Raw genomic sequence first — 18,564 nt, 5'->3', positions numbered from 1 at the left:
GAGTCGTGCGTGCTTCCCTCTGTGCCCTTTCACACTTTGAAAAGCCATGTGGACCCTCTCATGTCATTCTATTAAAAAACAGAAAATGCTTAAAAGTGTTCCCTTGGAGCCCTAATACAAGGCATAAACAGAATACAAAACATTACTAAAAATGACGAAGAGGAACCAGATAACTGGGAGCTCCTAAAAATCAAACACCTATGCTCATCTAAAGACTTCACCAAGACAGTAAAAAGACCACCTACAGATTGGGAAAGAATTTGCAGCTATGACATCTCCAACCAGCGCCTGATCTCTAAAATCTATATGATTCTGTTAAAACTCAACCACAAAAAGACAAACAACCCAATCAAGAAGTGGGCAAAGGATATGAACACGCACTTCACTAAAGAAGACATTCAGGCAGCTAACAGATACATGAGAAAATGCTCTCGATCATTAGCTATTAGTGAAATGCAAATTAAAACTACGATGAGATTCCATCTCACTTCAACAAGGCTGGCATTAATCCAAAAAACACAAAATGATAAATATTGGAGAGGCTGTGGAGAGATTGGAACTCTTATACACTGCTGGTGGGAATGTAAAATGGTACAAATCTATCTGGCGTTTTCTTAAAAAGTTAGAAATAGAACTACCATACAACCCAGAAATCCCACTCCTCAGAATATACCCTAGAGAAATAAGAGCCTTTACACGAACAGATATATGCACACCCATGTTTATTGCAGCCCTGTTTACAATAGCAAAAAGCTAGAAGCAACCAAGGTGTCCATCAATGGATGAATGGTTAAATAAATTATGGTATATTCACACAATGGAATACTACGCATCGATAAAGAACAGTGACAAACCTGTGAAACATTTCATAACATGGAGGAACCTGGAAGGCATTATGCTGAGTGAAATTAGTCAGATGCAAAAGGACAAATATTGTATAAGACCACTATTATAAGATCTTGAGAAATAATATAAACTGAGAACACATTCTTTTGTGGTTACGAGAGCGGGGAGGGAGGGAGGGAGGGTGGGAGAGGATTATTTACTGATTAGATAGTAGGTAAGAACTACTTTAGGTGAGGGGAAGGACAATACTCAATACAGGGAAGGTCAGCTCAACTGGACTGGACCAAAAGCAAAGAAGTTTCCGGGATAACCTGAAAGCTTTAAAGGTCAGCAGAGCAAGGGCAGGGGTTTGGGGACTATGGCTTCAGGGGACATCTAAGTCAATTGGCAAAATAAATTCTATTAAGAAAACATGCTGCATCCCACTTTGAAGTGTGGCGTCTGGGGTCTTAAATGCTAACAAGCGGTCATCTAAGATGCATCAATTGGTCTCAACCCACCTGGATCAAAGGAGAATGAACACCAAGGTCACACGATAACTATGAGCCCAAGAGACAGAAAGGGCCACATGAACTGGAGACTTACATCATCCTGAGACCAGAAGAACTAGATGGTGCCCGGCCACAACCGACGACTGCCCTGACAGGGAGCACAACAGAGAACCCCTGAGGGAGCAGATCAGTGGGATGCAGACCCCAAATTTTCATAAAAAGACCATATTAATGGTCTGACTGATACTAGAGGAATCCTGGCGGTCATGGTCCCCAAACCTTCAGTTGGCCCAGGACAGGAACCATTCCCGAAGACAACTCATCAGACATGGAAGGGACTGGACAATGGGTTGGGGAGAGATGGTGATGAAGAGTGAGCTACTTGTATCAGGTGGACACTTGAGACTGTGTTGGCATCTCCTGTCTGGAGGGGAGATAGGAGGGTAGAGAGGGTTAGAAACTGGCAAAACACTCACGAAAGGAGAGACTGGAAGGGGGGAGCGGGCTGTCTCATTAGGGGGAGAGTAAATGGGAGTATGTAGTAAGGTGTATATAAGCTTATATGTGACCGACTGACTTGATTTGTAAACTTTCACTTAAAGCACAGTAAAAATTATTTTTAAAAAAAAAGGGAAAAGCAAGTGTTCCCTTGGGAGAATGTTGGTCACACCCAGGTTTTCACTAGTTGCAATTTAGATGACTGTCTGAGCCCATCAAAGAAATGTGACCGTTTTGTAAGGGACATTTAAGACATAATCATAGACAGTTTCGAACCCAGTGTACTCTAATTGCTGACATTTTTATTAACATCCTTATAGCTGCAAGCAAGAGCCTGCCTTCCGTTCTCCATTCTATCTGTATTCTTTCAGAGAAAATTAAGACCATTTCCTATTTGTTTTAAATTATTTTGATGAGATATAACAGTTTTACCTCTTCAGTAAGACATGAAGTCAAACACTTTGAAAGCTGGAATATGAGTATGTTTATAAATGATGTTGATGAACTTTGAGATTTGGTCTCTTTCCAAACATACTTGGTATTCACCTGTGAGTACAAATTCTCGATTATATATGCATATGTAGGTGATTTTTGTACTAGTGCATTACGATTCAACTTCATAGTGGAGAGGTTTAATTAGCAAGCTTATTAAAAATAAGAGAAAGCTTTTCATTTCATGGTGTAACTGAATTTAAGATAAATAGCATTGTAAATCACGCTTGGTGCTTGTAAGGGTAGCAGAGTGCTCTAATGAATCATACTAGGTAAAAGATGTAGGTTACAGTGGACATAGGAAAGAGTAACATTTTTTAGGTGTCATTTGCACCCTTCATTTGTTTGAGAAAATGGGTAGTAATTAGATGTCGTGGAGTATTTTCTTAAGGAAAATGCCTAGGTCGAATTCGTCTTGCTCTGTTTTGTATTTAGCTTGCTACCGCATATAGTCTGAGGTCTGAAATGATTTGATTACGATAATTGATCCCTTATTTCTTTTTCCCCAATTCTACCACGTAAGTATCGTCTTCTACCATCAGTAGTGAAGAAATAAAGATGTCAGGATAACCTCCAAAGGATAAAGTCAATTCTTTTTATTCAGTTTGCAGTCCTAGTGTTTCCATTCTCCCCTTGGCTTTGCTCATTTTTGTGGACTTAGAACTTCAGTTTCCAGTAGGAGTTCAGAATGCTGACAGTATTTTAAAGTTTTTATTTTACCCCTTTATTTAACGGTAAAATGGTCTCACCATCAACTAGAAAACAGGAGGCTTATTAGACTTAAAATTTCTAGACTTTAGTTCTCGTAAAATAGACCCTGCTTTTTTTCTGTTTCTGCCCTAAGAGTATTTTCTTTCCAGTGTAAGTTAAACTAACAGTGCGCCTTCAAGTTTTGGAAGCTGCCTTGGGCGAGACTTCTCTTCTGAAAACTGATGCAGTTATCCCAAGTGACTCTTGTTAGCTTTCACTTAGGGCTATAATTACTGTATTTTAAAATTCTCTGTACTTTTAGGTTGGTCTAAGAATGTCAACATTAAAGTTTGGTTTTAAACCAAAACATCAGCAGTGAGAATATGCATCAGGAATATTTATAAAGGCTCCAAGTGCGAAGGTCTAAGTTTTCTGGTATTAATAGCTGCGAGTTGGCCTTGTGTTTCTTATTCACCTATAGTAGTTTGTTAGACATGATATAGGTGGGAGTCGAAACTGTAGGAGTAGTCGTGATTATTCCCAAGGGATACTTGTGGAATGAAAAAGGAAGAAGGCCAAGAACAGAACTCATGTTTGAAGGGCAGGCTGAAGAGGTGGTAGCCAAGTAATGGTCAGAGAGGTGGAGAGAAATCAGGGGAGTAAGTAACAAGAAGCCAAAGAATTTCAGGAGGAATATTTTCAACTTCTTCAGGTGCCACAAAACTAAAAAGAATCGAATGAATTTTGCAGTTGAGAGGTCATTAATGACCTTTGTCAGAGCAGTTTTAATGATGTGTGGAAATGGGCTCCAGCAGTGGGACAAAGAGTAAATCCGAAGTAAAAGCAGCTAATGTAGACTATTAATTCAATGGATGTGAAAGAAAAGAGAGAGGTGACAGCTAGTGGAGAAGGCAATATTCAGGAAGGACTTAAAAGAGAGACCTCGATTGTATTTTATAGACTTTGGGGAAGAAGCCAGTAGATAGGGAAGAGTTAGAAATATAGGAGAAACAAACAAAAGTGGGAGAAACATGTTGTTGTTAGGTGCCATCAAATTGGTTCTGACTCATAGCGACCTGTGTTCAACAGAACGAGCACTACCCAGTCCTGTGCCATCCTCACAGTTGCTGCTGTGTTTGAGCCCGTTGTTGTAGCCACTGTGTCAGTCTATCTCATTGAGGTTCCTCTTTTTTTTTTTTTGATGGCCCTCTACTTTACCAAGCATGATGTCCTTCTCCAGGGATTGGTCCCTCATGATAACATGTCCAAGGTTCCTGAGACAGAAGTCTCACCATCCTGGCATCCAAGGAGCACTCTTGACTGTACTTCTTCCAAGACAGACTTGTTCATTCTTCTTGCAGTCCATGGTATATTCAATATTCTTCACCAACACCATAATTCAAAGACATCAGTTCTTCTTTGGGCTTCCTTATTGATAGTCTAGCTTTCGCATGCATATGAGGCAACTGAAAATACCATGGCTTGGGCCAGGTGCACCTTAGTCTTCAAAGTGACATCCTTGCTTTTCATTATTTTAAAGAGGCCTTTTGCAGCAGATTTGCCCAATGCGATACATCATTTGATTTCTTGGCTGCTGCTTCCATGGGTGTTAATTGTGGATCCAAGTAAAATAAAATCCTTGACAACTTCAGTCTTTTCTCCATTTATCATGAGGTTGCTTATCGGTCCAATTGTGAGGATTTTTGTTTTCTTTATGAAATAAACTAGGGAGAAGGAATTAAGATAAAAGCCAAAATCACAGACCTAGCAAATAAAAAAAAAAAGAAAAACACTGCAAATTTCTAGTCTAGTCTCTATGCAAGTTCAAGTATCAGATGTGTTAGGGATCATTATGTGGAAATAGGAACCCTAGTGGCACAGTGGTTAAGTGCTCGGCAGCTAACTGAACGGTCAGCGATTTGAGCCAACCAGTCACTCTGTAGGAGAAAGTTGCAGCAGCCCGCTTCCATAAAGATTACAGCCCTAGAAACCCTATGGGACAGTCTTACTCTATCCTATAGGGTTGCTGTGAGTCAGAATCGACTTGATGGCAATGGGCTGTCTGGGTTTTATATGTGGAAATGGAGGTAGCATATACATTCCTTGGAGGTAATTTTGGCCCTGTTCATTTATTTCCATCTACCTCATTTTATTTATTATTAAATATTCCCATCTACTTCATTTATTCTCTTCTAGCTCAAATTCCATTCTGCAAACTAAGTGGTTAAATTGGATATGCTTGGTTCGGTTACAGATAGCCTAAGGCTCTGGGGAATTTTGTAGTCATGCTAGTCCAGTTGAAACTCATGCTCTAATAAAAATGTCCCTGGAGGGAAATCTGAATCTTTTGAATGCTAAATGACTGAGAAAAATCTCATTAAAAAACGGTAAGACCCCCAAAACATAAGTAGATTATAGTTTTATGCATTAATAGGTATTATAGAAGAACAGATATGTATTAATATATTGTATTTACTTTAAGATTTTCTTTCCATTCTCCCCCCTTATTCATCATACCTCACTAGAAAACCGTTGTTGTCAATATCAGTTCTTAGCTTCTGAGTCTTAATAAAAAATAAGACTCCTGGTTACAACCCCAAGGTGGATATTTTATCATTTATGTTTGAGTAATCTTTGAGTTTCTGTTGTTATTTATTGCCTATTTTAGAGGGAAAACCTTTGCCTCTCAGCATTTGCAGGACAGTGGTCATTAAGAATCAACAGCCTCCTGTTTTGGTTTTTGTTGTTTTTTTTTCCCTTCCTGACAGTTTGTATTGGTGGCAGTAGTACATTTGAATTATTTGATTTGTGGAAGGAAGGAAGAGGAGACAGTGGGATTGTAATTTTTCTTTTGGAATTTTGTAGAACTAAATTATGATAAGAGCGTATACAGTTTAGGCTTTTGCTACTAATTAATCAAAAGGGTGTGTGTTTGGTGAGGAGGCACAGTGGTTAAGCGCTTGGCTGCAAACCGAGAAGTTGGCAGTCAGGTTCCGTAAAGATTTCAGCCCTGGAAACCCTATGGAGCAGTTCTACCTTGTCCTAATAGGGTCCCTATGAATCAGAATTGAATCTATGGCAATGGGGTTCCGTCTTTCTGGTTTCGGTAAAATATAAGATAAATATTAGATAACATCTTCTATAACAATTTGTAGCATGTGCCTATTATATTTATATTGGTTTTGAGGCCTTTTGGAGTCTAACGGACCCAGAAACTACTAGGAATAATAGAATCAAACTTGCTTTAAATTCTACTTGTTAAAAAAAAGGGGGGGGGGGGTTTAATTCTCTTTGGAGGGTTGCCATACAGAAGAACATTTCTGAACTCTCTGAATTGTGTAGATGATGTCCAAAGATAAAATTGCATCTATACATGGCACCTTTTTTAAGTAATTTTGCCTATTTTTCAAATTTATAATAGCGCTGAGCTTTCTCGTGATTATTAAACTGATTTTTTTTTCCCTCTTTCAGCAGAAGAGCTGGCAAAATCATTTTATTTGACTGTTCATTTTTCTTTTGATAATGGTAGCCTAAAAGGGAAGTAGCAGGAAAATGTTAGCTCTTTAGAGCAAAGACCATGACGGCATTGTTTTCACCATCAGTGTGATTCTGTTGATGGATATCTGGACACTTTGGCATTCATCTATTTAATCTTGAAACCAAATTATTCCGTCGGACCTAGTTTCATTTTAAATCACTGTAAAAAGTATCAAATAGGTATTTTTGTCTTTGGCCTTCCTTAGCAATTTACCTTAAGTTTTGTATATCAGCTTTTTAAAAAAATTTCCTTGAAGTGGGTGTGTTTTCTCGTTCTCAGCAATTTTTCCAAACAACAGAATGTTCTGTGACATTCCTGAAGGAGCGAAGAGTTATTTCTACCATTCATTTTGCCTTTTTCATGCATCTTCACAGATTTAAATTTTTTTTTCTTGTACTTTTAAGATGTAAAAAGAGAAGTTGAAATATGAACATGATCTTATCTTTGTTTTTGTTGTATCTGTCTATAGGATGAATATAAACCGGAAAAGGCCCTGTCTGAGGAGGACTTGAAAAACGCTGTCAGCGTACACCACGCACTGGCATCCAAAGCTACAGACTACGAGAAGAAGCCGAATGTGCTCAAACTCAAAACTGCTGACTGGAGGGTCCTGCTTTTTCAAGCCCAGTATGTTTTCTTTTTTTAGTTTATATAACTGACTAACAAAAAACCGACTGCCGTCGAATCGATTCCAACTCATAGCTACTCTATAGGACAGAGTAGAACTGCCCCATAGAGTTTCCAAGGAACGCCTAGAGGATTCGAACTGCCGACCTTTTGGTCAGCAGCCATAGCATTTAACCACTACGCCACCAGGGTTTCCTTAGTTTATATAACACCACCATATTCCAAGCAACAGAATTAGGCTCTGCAGGGGAAATTTTTGAGCTGGAGTCAAAATTGCTAATGAGTTACATTTGAGACAAGTGCCCAAGAAGGCTGGAATAAGACATATGAACTTTAGGGTCTAATTTTTTGTCTATTAAAAAAATAGCCCTGTAGCTTTTAGTTAGCCAAGCGCAATCTGAAGATCTCGATATCCTCATCAATAAAACATAAGGGCTTTAATAGACAAATTCTATCACACAATGACTAAAATAGGCCTCGATTCAGATTACCATTTCCTAACCCTTTGTCCTAGGATGTAGTTTAACCTCTTTGAACCTCACCTTGTCACTAGTGTAGATAATGATGTTTACCTCATAGGGTTCTTGTACGGATTAAATGAGATAGTATATGAAGTACCTCACACAGTGTCTGGTACGTAATAAAAGATCACCACTAAATGTAAATTTTCATCTTACTCTCTTTTTCCTCTCCTTTTAGGCTCTAATAGCCCATAATACTAGAAGGAAAAGATAAACCATACTGTAGCCAAAGAAATGGCATGAATTGCCAGTTTAGCAGGGGATTCAGTGACACACTATAAGCTGCTAGTGCAACATTCCATGTGGAGAATTCTGGGAGAAACTTTGGCTTTTCAGAACTGAGCCCCTAGAACAGGGCTAATAAATAAGGGGCAGGCATAGCACTGGTGCCCTTGGCAGACAGTGTTAATCATTCATGGCATGGCTTTTCACTAGCATGCACTTGACTTCAAAATCATCCTCAACACAGCACTACCAACTGACCTCAGTTGACATTGGAGTTAAAATTATTTGAAATCAAGGTAATGAACACACGTATCTGCACACTTCTTGATCAGAGCGATTGTAGGATCAAAAAAGAGAAGGTACTCTGGTGATTTGTGGAATTTGAACTAGCAAAGGTATAAAATTGCTGACATCAGGCAAGGAGAGAGTCATAAGAAAACCAGTTAAATAGAATTTTATGTGTGCAGGAGTAGCACGGTTTTAACGCCATAAACGGAGCCATAGTCAGATGTATAATGACAACTATTAGGCATCAAAGTCCTTCAAATTATTCTATTTCCCAGCTTTTTCTTTTTTTTTTTAATCCAACAGACTGGATATAACTAAGGTGATATAATTACTTCAGATAGAAGTGGTACAGAAATCAGTCGATTGAAATAATGGAGCTAGAGGAATCAGATTAGAGAGGCATAACCAAAAAAAACCAAACGCATTGCCATCAAGTCGATTCCGACTCATGGTAACCCTGTAGGACAGAGTAGAACTGCCCCATTGGGTCTCCAAGGCTATAAATCTTTATAGAAGTTTTAAATGGAGTGGCTGGTGGGTTCTAACCACTAGCCTTTTGGCTAGCATCCAAGTGCTTAACCTCAGTGCCAGCAGGGCTCCTTTAGAGAGACATATACCAGAACAAAACAAAACAAAAAAACCATTACTGTCGAGTCGATTCCAACTCATAGAGAGCCTATACAACAGAGTAGAACTGCCCCATAGGGTTTCCAAGGAGCGCCTGGTGGATTCAAACTGCCAGCCTTTTGGTTAGCAGCCATAGCTCTTAACCACTATGCCTTCAGGGTTTCCATATAGGGGTGTACAAATGGGCACAAATTGGTGGCCATTTCAAAGAAAGGTGATCCAGCAGAATGCAGGAATTACCTAACAGTATTAATAATATCACATGCAAGTAAAATTATGCTGAAAATAATTCAAAAATTGTTGCAGCAGTACATCAACAGGGAACTGCTGGAATTTCAAGTCAGATTCTGAAGAAGACATGGAACAAGGGATCTCATTGCTGATGTCAGATGTATCTTGGCTGAAAGCAGAGAATACCAGAAAGCTGTTTTACTGAATATGCAAAGGCATTCCACTGTGTGGATTATAACAAATTATGGATTGCATTGCAAAGAATGGCAATTCCAGAACTCTTAATTGTGCTCATGTGGAACGTGTACACAGACCATGAGGCAGACATTTGAACAGAACAAGGGGATACTGCATGGTTTAAAATCAGGCAAGGTGTACATCAGGGTTGTATCCTTTCACCACCCCTGTTCAATCTATGCTGAGCAAATAATCCGAAAAACTGGCCTATACGAAGAATGCAGCATCAGGATTGCAGAAAGACTCATTAACAACCTGCAATATGAAAATGACACAACCTTGCTTGCTTAATGTGAAGAGGACTTGAAGCACCTACTGATGAAGAGCAAAGACTACAGCCTTCAGTATCGATTACACCCTAACGTAAAGAAAACAAAAATCCCCACAGCTAGACCAATGAGCAACATCATGATATACAAAGAAAATATCAAAGTTGTCAAGGATTTCATTTTACTTGGGTCCACAATCCATACCTATGGAAGCAACAGTCAAGAAATCAAATGAGGTATTGCATTTGACAAATCTGCTGCCAAAGACCTCTTTAAAATGTTTAAAAGATGTCATCTTGAAGACTGAGGTGTACCTGACCCTAAACCAAAAACTAAACCCATTGCTGTCGAGTCGATTCCAACTTATAGCCATCCCATAGGATAGAGTAGAACTGCCCCATGGGGTTTTCAAGGAGCGCTGGTAGATTCAAACTACTGACCTTTTGGCTAGCAGCCATAGCTCTCAACCACTGCACCACCATGATATATTCAGTCACCTCACATGCATGGGAAAGCTGGACTGTGAATAAGGAAGACCGAAGAAGAATTGACGCGTTTAAATTATGCTGTTGGCCAAGAATGTTGAATATAGCTTGGACTGCCAGAAGAATGAACAAATCTGTCTTGGAAGTACAGCCAGATGCTTCTTAGAAGTGAAGATAGTGAGACTTTGTCTCACGTACCTCAGACACGTTATCAGGAGGGACCAGTCCCTGGAGAAGGACACCATGCTTGATAAAGTAGAGGGTCAGCAAAAAAGAGGAAGACCTTCAATGAGATGGACTGTCACAGTGGATGCAACAGTGGGCTCAAACATAGCAACAATTGTGAGAATGGCACAGGACTGGGCAGTGCTTCATTCTTTTGTGCATAGGGTCACTATGAGTGGGAATCTACTCAACAACACCTAACAGCAACAACATGGGGGTGTAATGGGTTGATATCTAGTGTGGCTCTCAGGTTAGTTAGGTTTCCCTCAGAGTGAGTGGAAATGAAAATGATTTTAGATTTGGCTGACATTTTGCCATCTTTTTACTGATTGTATGCTTGGTGGGTACGACGGTTTCTAGCATTCGTTCATGAATTCACAAACACGTATTAAGTGCTCTCAGTGTTGGACTCTTGAATCCAATGGCATATAAAAGTATGATCACAACATCAGGTGATTTCCCCCTCCTTTCAGGTGAATTTTTTTAAACAGCTTTATTGAGGTATAAGCGAGCCCTGGTGGTGCAGTGGTTAAAGTGCTCAGCTTCAAACTGAAAGGTTGGTGGTTTAAACTCACCAATTGTTCCAAGGGAGAAAGATGTGGCTTTCTGCTTCCATGAAGATTATAGCCTTGGAAACCCTATGAGGCAATTCTGTTCCGTCCAACAGGGTCACTATGAATTGGGATCGACTCAATGGCGCCAGGGTTTTTGAGTTAATGAGGCATGTTTTACATACCATAGGATGCACCTGTTTTGAGTGTACAATTCAGTGATTTTTAGTAAACTTACAGGGTTGTACAACCATCAGCATAATCCAGTTTTAGAACACTTCTGTCACTCCAAACAGATCCCTCGTGCCCATTATCAGTCACTCCCCATTCTCATCCACAGCACCAGACAACTGCTTATCTTCTGTGTCTATAAATTTGTCATTTGTGGGCATTTCGCATAAATGGAAACATACATACACGTGGCTCCTTTCACTTAGCGTTTCTGGAATTCATCCGTAACGTAGCATGTTATCAGTAGTCCATACCTTATTGGTGAAGACTATCCCATTGTATGGCTCTGCCACATTTTGTTTACCCAGTCACTATCTGATGGATGTTTGAAGTGTTTACCCTTTTTGGCTATTATGAAGAAAACCTCTGTGACCATTCATATTCAAATCTTTGAGTGGACATATGTTTTCATTTCTCTTCAGTAGATACCTTGGAGCAGAATTGTTGGCTTCTTTGGTAAATTTATAGTTAACTTTTTAAGAAACTGACAGACCATTTTCCAAAACGGGTGTATTCTTTTACATAACTTCCAGCAATGGATGCCAGTGTTGGATTTTAAAATCAAATTATGTGATTAGAAGAGATGAGTTAATTTTTTACCTAGCCTAGTATCAAAAGGAGCCCTGGTAGCACAACATTTAAGCAGTCGGCTGCTAACTGAAAGGTTGGTAGTTCGAACCCCTCCAGTAGCTCTGCAGGAGGAGGACCTGGTGATCTGCTCCTATAAAGATTACAGCCTAGGAAACCCTGTGGGGCAGTTCTGTATGAGCCAGAATCAACTCAACAGCACCTAATAACAACAACAGCCTGGTATCAAACAGAAAGTAGGTATCTAATAAATATTTATTGTCAGGTGAATTCTCTTTTTTCCTTCTGTGTCATAGAGGGAGAATCCCAACGTTATAATGATCATAGTTCCAGGATAGTGATCATGGTGCCTTTCACTACCATGGCAATAGCTATTTAGGATGTTAATCTCAGTTGAAGTTTCATCAGGGATCAGTTGTCCCCAACACACACACACAAAGTTTTTATGTGCCATTTTTAATCAGTAATGAGAAATAAGCAAGGTGTGATGTACTGAGATGTAGAAATAGCCTAACAGAAATATGTCTGTTTTTCCTAGGAGTCCGGAGGAGATGCAAGGATGGATAAACAAAATTAATTGCGTAGCAGCTGTATTTTCTGCGCCACCATTCCCAGCAGCCATTGGCTCTCAGAAGAAGTTTAGCCGCCCACTTCTACCTGCCACTACGACAAAATTGTCTCAGGTAAGTCGTTGTGTCAGTGCTTTGACCTCAGAAAAAGTGCTTTATAAAATAATCTTGTTACTAAGATACATATTTGAATAATACTTCCTACATTTAGAGCAGAGAGAAACCCTACCCTGGTTGGGCGTGTTGGCTAAATGGAGCAAAATGCTGTGCACTGAGTTTTACAATTCTTATGGGAAGCTGGCAGGATTGGTAGGACGTGGTAGCTGACTCAGGAGTGGTAGGGCACATTCATTGACATTCACTGGATTTGCTTTCTAAAAGTTTCATCAGTTTACTAATCAATTAGTCATAGTTACCTGATTCTTTTTTTTTTTTTTTTTACTATCAGCTCATATTTTTAAATGACTGCCTAATGTTAGGGAGAAATCCTGGCTTGGTTACAAGCTATTCATTCATTCATTTATTTGTTTTATTGAACATTTACTATGCCCCAGGCTATATTTGGTGCTGGGAATATAAATATATCCCCAGGTATCCACTGCTGACAGTGCAGTGGGAAAGAGTCTTCCCCACCCCTCAGTGTAGAGCCAAGTGGACCATTGGGGTTTTCTAAGCTAATCAAGACAAAGTATACCAGAACTTTGTCCAGCTTCTCTCCTGATGTTCCATGTTTGATTGTTCCAAAGCCCAAATTCCACGTCCCTGTCCTACTTAAAACTCTATTCTGAGGACATTAGAATGTCTGGAGGGGCCAGAGTCCATAACATGACACACAGGCAGGTTTAAACCTGCCTCAGTGCCTCTATTGCCATTGACTAGCTCAAGTATTTTGGAAGCTACTTTACTGTTTGAATTTCTTATTGATGCAACAATGAAAATAGATCATCTGACAGTGATAACCAGGTCTTGGTATTAACTGGCCCCTCTACACATCTCTGGTATCATGATTATTAGTGACACATGTATATGACAAATATGCATTGTCTTCCTGCTGTGCATCAGAGACTATTTTAAGTTCCGGGGATACAAAGGCAAGTGGAACCCAGACACTCACCTGAAGGAGTGTCAAATGCAAATAAGCAAGTAACCGTAATGCAATTTGATTAGAGATATAGAAAGGATAAGTTCTGAATGGTGTGGGGGTACAGGGAAGGGCCGTCTAACCTGGTCTTGGAGGTGCAGGAGGAATCGTGATATCTAGTGTGAAACTTAAAGGAGGAACAGGATTAGGTGAGGTGTGGGAAGAGAGACTAGAAGGAACTAGCAGAGGAACAAAGGCCCAGAGGAGGGAGCACGGGTATGCAGGAACCACCCAGAGGTATCTGATGTGACTTGAGCTCAAAGTGTTGAGAAAAGCCAAAAAATGTTCCCGTGTGGAGGTAAGCAAGTGCCAAATCAGGAAAAGTGTGCTTGTCATGCTTCATTGTTCCCCAGCATTCTTAGGATATAGTTTAATCAGGAACGTAATGTGATCAAGTTTGGGCTTTAAAAATTAGTTTCGGTGAAATGAGAAGAAAGTATTGGAAGAGGGTAACACAAGAAGCGGAAGGGCCAATTTTAGAGGCTCTTTTAGTAATCCAGAGGAGAAACAACTAAGTTAGTTTTAGAAGTGGATAGAAGTGGCAGTATTTGAGAGATCTTGAGGGTATAGAATGAATAGTTTTAGTAGCTGATTGAAGTGGAAGAATTAGGGGTGTCTTCAAGGATTGGGCAGCTGGGGACCGTGCTCTCTGATCCAGCTTTTAGGACCTCATTGCCTCTTGGTTTCTCTCCTACTGCTTCTTCTTAGAATCCTTTCCTGGGTCCTTTTCCTCTTTTCCCCCTCAAAATGTTGCAGTATCCAGGGCTCAGAAGAGAACCAAGACAGACATCTGAGAAACACTAACATTTGAAACACTCATTTAAAAAAATTAGTTAGGTAAGGGAAAAAAACAAAAACAGGGAGAACATTGTGCCAAGAAGAGGGCAGAAAATTCAGGTAAAATTCTGACCAAAAAAAAAAAAAAAATCTGTCATTTGAAGTAGCAGGAAGGCCATTAAGTAGCCTTGGTGAGAGCAGTTTTGATGGAGTGTTAGGAGCAGAAGACATGTTGGGCTTCTTTGCCAAGTAAAGGAAAGAAAGGTTGTGAGGAAGTGGAGGAAGGAAATGTGGACAACTCCTGCCATGAGTTTATAAAAAAGAGAAAGACTAGTAGTTAGACAGGAGGAGACATGGTATGAGGAAAGATTTAAGTTTTAATTATTATTAAAAATAGTGAAAGTGAAGAGGACTTGAAGCACTTAAACTGATGAAAATCGAATACTACAACCTTCAGTACGGATTACACCTCATCATAAAGAAAACAAAAACGCGCACAACTGGACCAATAAACAACCTCATGATAAATGGAGAAAAGATTGAAGTTGTCAAGGATTTCATTTTACTTGGGTCCACAAGCCATTCCTATAGAAGCAGCAGTCAGGAAATCAGAGGACACATCACATTGGGCAGATCTGCTGCAGAAGACCTCTTTAAAGTGTTCAGAAACAAAGATGCACTGACTTAAGCTGTGGTGTTTTCAATGGCCTCATATGCATGTGAAAACGACAGTGAATAGGGAAAACTGAAGAGTTGATGCCTTTGAATTAGGTGTTGGTGAAGAGTATTGAATATACCATGGACCAAGAAGAAGGAACAAATCTGGCTTGGAAGAAGTACAGCCAAAATGCTCCTTGGAAACGAGGATGGACATGTTATCAGAAGGGATGAATCCCTGGAGAAGAACATCATGCTTGGTAAAGTAGAGGGTCAGCGAAAAAGAGGGGATCCTCAATGAGATGGACTGACACCGTGGCTTCAACAGTGGGGTCAAGCATAACAATGGTCATGAGGATGGCACAGGACCGGGCCGTGTTTCGTTCTGTTTTACATAGTGTCACTATGAGTCAGAGCCTACTCAACGGCACCTAACAACAACGTATTGAATGCTTACTATATAAGCATTACTACTGCTATGTAGTTCATATACTATTGCTATATAGTCGTAAAATAGAAAGGACCAGGCTAGCTCAATTTCCAGGGCAAAATGGCATTGATTCTCAAGGATTATAAATATTCTAAGCACAAGGGAAGGCTTTACCTTTTTTTTTTTTGATGACCAGAAAATATTTTGGCAGACTTCTCCATCTACTCAATTAAATATGAATTCTTAAACAGATGCATTTCCCTGTTTTAAATTTGGGTACTTAACATAAACAGTAAACCATATTACATAAAGTAAGGGGGGAAAATAAATGGAGACAGAAATTACCTTTCCGTAGCTTTTTCCCCCTATTAGTTTCATTAGTTTTCCCGTTGTTATTTCTCACTAGATTAGCCTTCCTCACAGTCACCCCTCTGACCAGGAGAGAAGATAAGCTGAAGCTAAGAGGAACATTCTTGAAAGCTTTATGTGGCTTAGGGCAACATAAGAGTTTTTTCTTGTCCTTCCCTCACTATAGGATTTATAGTTCTATTTACCTTCTGATTTAAAAAGTATACTGCTGATGTATTTATGTGTGCTGTAATGAACTAATGAACTAATAAGTCATTAGCACATGAACATGAATGTGTACATCTCTATGTGTGCATTTGCTAGGAGGCCAGGCAGGCAAGCACTTATATCGAGACAGAAGCTTTTATTATAAACAAATGTCTTAAACTGGAACCAAAAACAGAATGCTTGCATTTTTTCCTCATCTTGGACATAAATCCATAGAAATCCAAAAACTGCATATGTAGCGCGATCAAAGTGATGAATTCAAGATTTTAACTAAGAAAGCAGTAACCAAAAAGAAGCATCCTCAAGTGACACAGAAGACAAGATGGCCAAGCTCTTTCAGGAATTTAATTTCTTTGCAAAGGCATAAGAAGAACTCTTCAAAAAAGTCATCTAGCTTTTGTGAGTCTCAGTTTTCCATCTGGAGAATAAGAAGATCATTTAGAATGTCTTTAAGCTTCTTTCTAGCACTAACTCTGTACTGTTTCTTTGCCCAGGTCATAATCTTCACGTTTGTTTACTAAAAATGAAAAGGATGTTTTGTCTTTGAGAGTAATAGTGAGAATTCAGGAGCAAACATGTCAACTCAAGCATATATGATAAAGGATGGTTAAGAAGAGGGAGGAGAGAGCTGGTTCATACAGCCTGGTGCAGATATTTGTGGTACCACCTCCTTCATACAGAGACTCTTGTATGGGGTTGAGGGGGGTCTATGCTGGAATCATAGTGCATCTCTTGTGAAGCCTGGACTATGTGTCTGAATTTGCCCATGAGTTCTCCATACCTCACAGACTAGTCCTAATTATTTAGCCCAGGATTTCTCAGCCTCGGCACTATTGACATTTTGGGCTGGATAATTCTTTGTTGGAAACCCTGGTGGCGTAGTAGTTAAGTGCTACGGCTGCTAACCAAAGGGACAGCGGTTTGAATCCGCCAGGTGCTCCTTGGAAACTCTATGGGGGCAGTTCTACTCTGTCCTATAGGGTCACTATGAGTCAGAATCGATTCGACGGCACTGGGTTTTTTTTTTTGTTTGTTTGTTTTTTTAATTCTTTGTTGTGTGAGGCTGTCCTGTGAATTGTTGGATGTGTAGCATCATCTCCAGCTTCTATCCGTTAGGTGCCAGTAACAGCCCACCAGTTACCTGATATCTGCAGACATTGTCAGATGTCCTCTAGGATCAAAATCCAGCCCCCTCCTTTTGAAATTATTATTGCTGGTTGTTGTCAAGTGGATTCTGACTCAAGATGACCCCATGTGTGCAGAGGAGAACTGCTTCATAGGGTTTTCAAGGTCATGACCTTTTGGAACCAGATTGCCAGGCCTTACTTCCAAGGCGTCTGTGGGTAGGTTTGAACCGCCTACGTTTCAGTTAGTAGTCGAATGCTCAACCATTTTATCACAGTGTTTCTGAATCTCTGAGACTCACCAATTTTCCTTCCTCTATAGCCCTAAAACCTGGCTATGACTCCCCTGAAGGCCAGAGCCACATGGATAATTTCAGTTTACAAAATAACTGTATAACAATGCAAGTGCCCTGCTGGAAAAAAAGTTAAACAATGTTAGGTAAAAAATTAAACTTTCAATTAAAAGACTGTTGGGTACTTTTAAAAACACATTTTTCATCACTGTCATTTTGCTACCTTTAATTTGTTCTTGTCTTCTATGCAAAACATATTAGCCTGAATTATTAAAGTTGATTATTGTCAGTGCAGAGGGTTTTTTTCTGAACAACTCTGCTGTGTAGGAGTGACCTTCCTGGGTTGTTTTCCCCGGCAGTGTTGCCAGAGCACATTTTTTCCTTCTGTTGGCAGTGGAGAGGCTAGTTTGAAAATAAAAGTTTTGTTTTTCCTTCTAGTGTGACTAAGTACCCTAGAAGGAAATTTCTAGCAATTTCACATTTGGTCCCCTTCAAGATCTATGCAGGACCTTCCTTTCTAACCCAATGTAGCCATTTTCATACTTTGATGTATACAAAAACCATCTGGGGAAAAGTACACATTTTGCAGCCCCAGCAGGTGGATCCGGTCCAGGCGGGGGCTCAGGAATATACGTTCCTGATACACCTAGGTGACTGGCATGCAGATGGTAGCAGATCCGACCTGGAGATACTCTACTTGAACAGTCTACCTCCCTGGAATGGAATCCCTGGGTGGTGCAAACAGTTAAGCACTCAACTGCTAGCCAAAAGATTGGGAGTTCAAACCCAGTCACAGGTGCCTCAGAGGAAAGGCTTGGTGATCTGCTCCTCCAAGGCCACAGCCTTGAAATCCCCGTGGAGCACAGTTCTACTCTTCACACACAAGGTCACCGTGAGTCAGAACTGACTGAACAGCAGCTGACAACAGCAACCTCCCTTAGGTATTTCACCACCTCTCTGAAGACCTGCACCTGAGGGATGTCACCATTTCCTAATATCTAGTCCTGCCCCCTTCTTTGATCCCAGCCATTCTCTTGTAAAAGTTTCACTCAATGGGTAAGCACTAAATGCTAAGTATTAAGGGCCAGGCCTTGTGATAGACACTGATCTGAAACAAAGGAAAGTCCTGTGCCTGCTTCTCACATAGAAGTAACCCCTTCTTCACACTTGATCCTGAGATGTGACCAAAAAGCAGTACTGCTAAGGGCCAGATGGGGGTCAGACATTTGGAGCCGTGGGGTTCCAGAGGAGGAAGTCATTCTTGTAGTTGCCTCCCTCACTAGCCAGAACCACACCTTCTCAACCCACCGATCGCACACTTGCAGTCACAAAATCTT

The 18,564-nt window shown here is 40.1% G+C and overlaps 1 protein-coding gene across 14 annotated transcripts in view; it reads left to right on the top strand.

The window, feature by feature from the left end:
• PSD3 (pleckstrin and Sec7 domain containing 3) overlaps window positions 1-18,564 on the top strand; it is a 739,247-nt gene that overhangs the window by 686,538 nt on the left and 34,145 nt on the right. For all 14 annotated transcript variants that reach the window (XM_049866071.1, XM_049866067.1, XM_049866070.1 and 11 more), the window contains 2 exons: window positions 7,025-7,182; window positions 12,199-12,343. In XM_049866071.1, coding sequence (XP_049722028.1) covers window positions 7,025-7,182; window positions 12,199-12,343 — 303 coding nt within the window. The remainder of the gene's footprint in view (window positions 1-7,024; window positions 7,183-12,198; window positions 12,344-18,564) is intronic.

Source organism: Elephas maximus, chromosome 22 (assembly GCF_024166365.1).
Source record: "Elephas maximus indicus isolate mEleMax1 chromosome 22, mEleMax1 primary haplotype, whole genome shotgun sequence".
Classification (NCBI taxonomy): domain Eukaryota; kingdom Metazoa; phylum Chordata; class Mammalia; order Proboscidea; family Elephantidae; genus Elephas; species Elephas maximus.
This window is presented reverse-complemented; position numbering and strand designations above follow the sequence as displayed.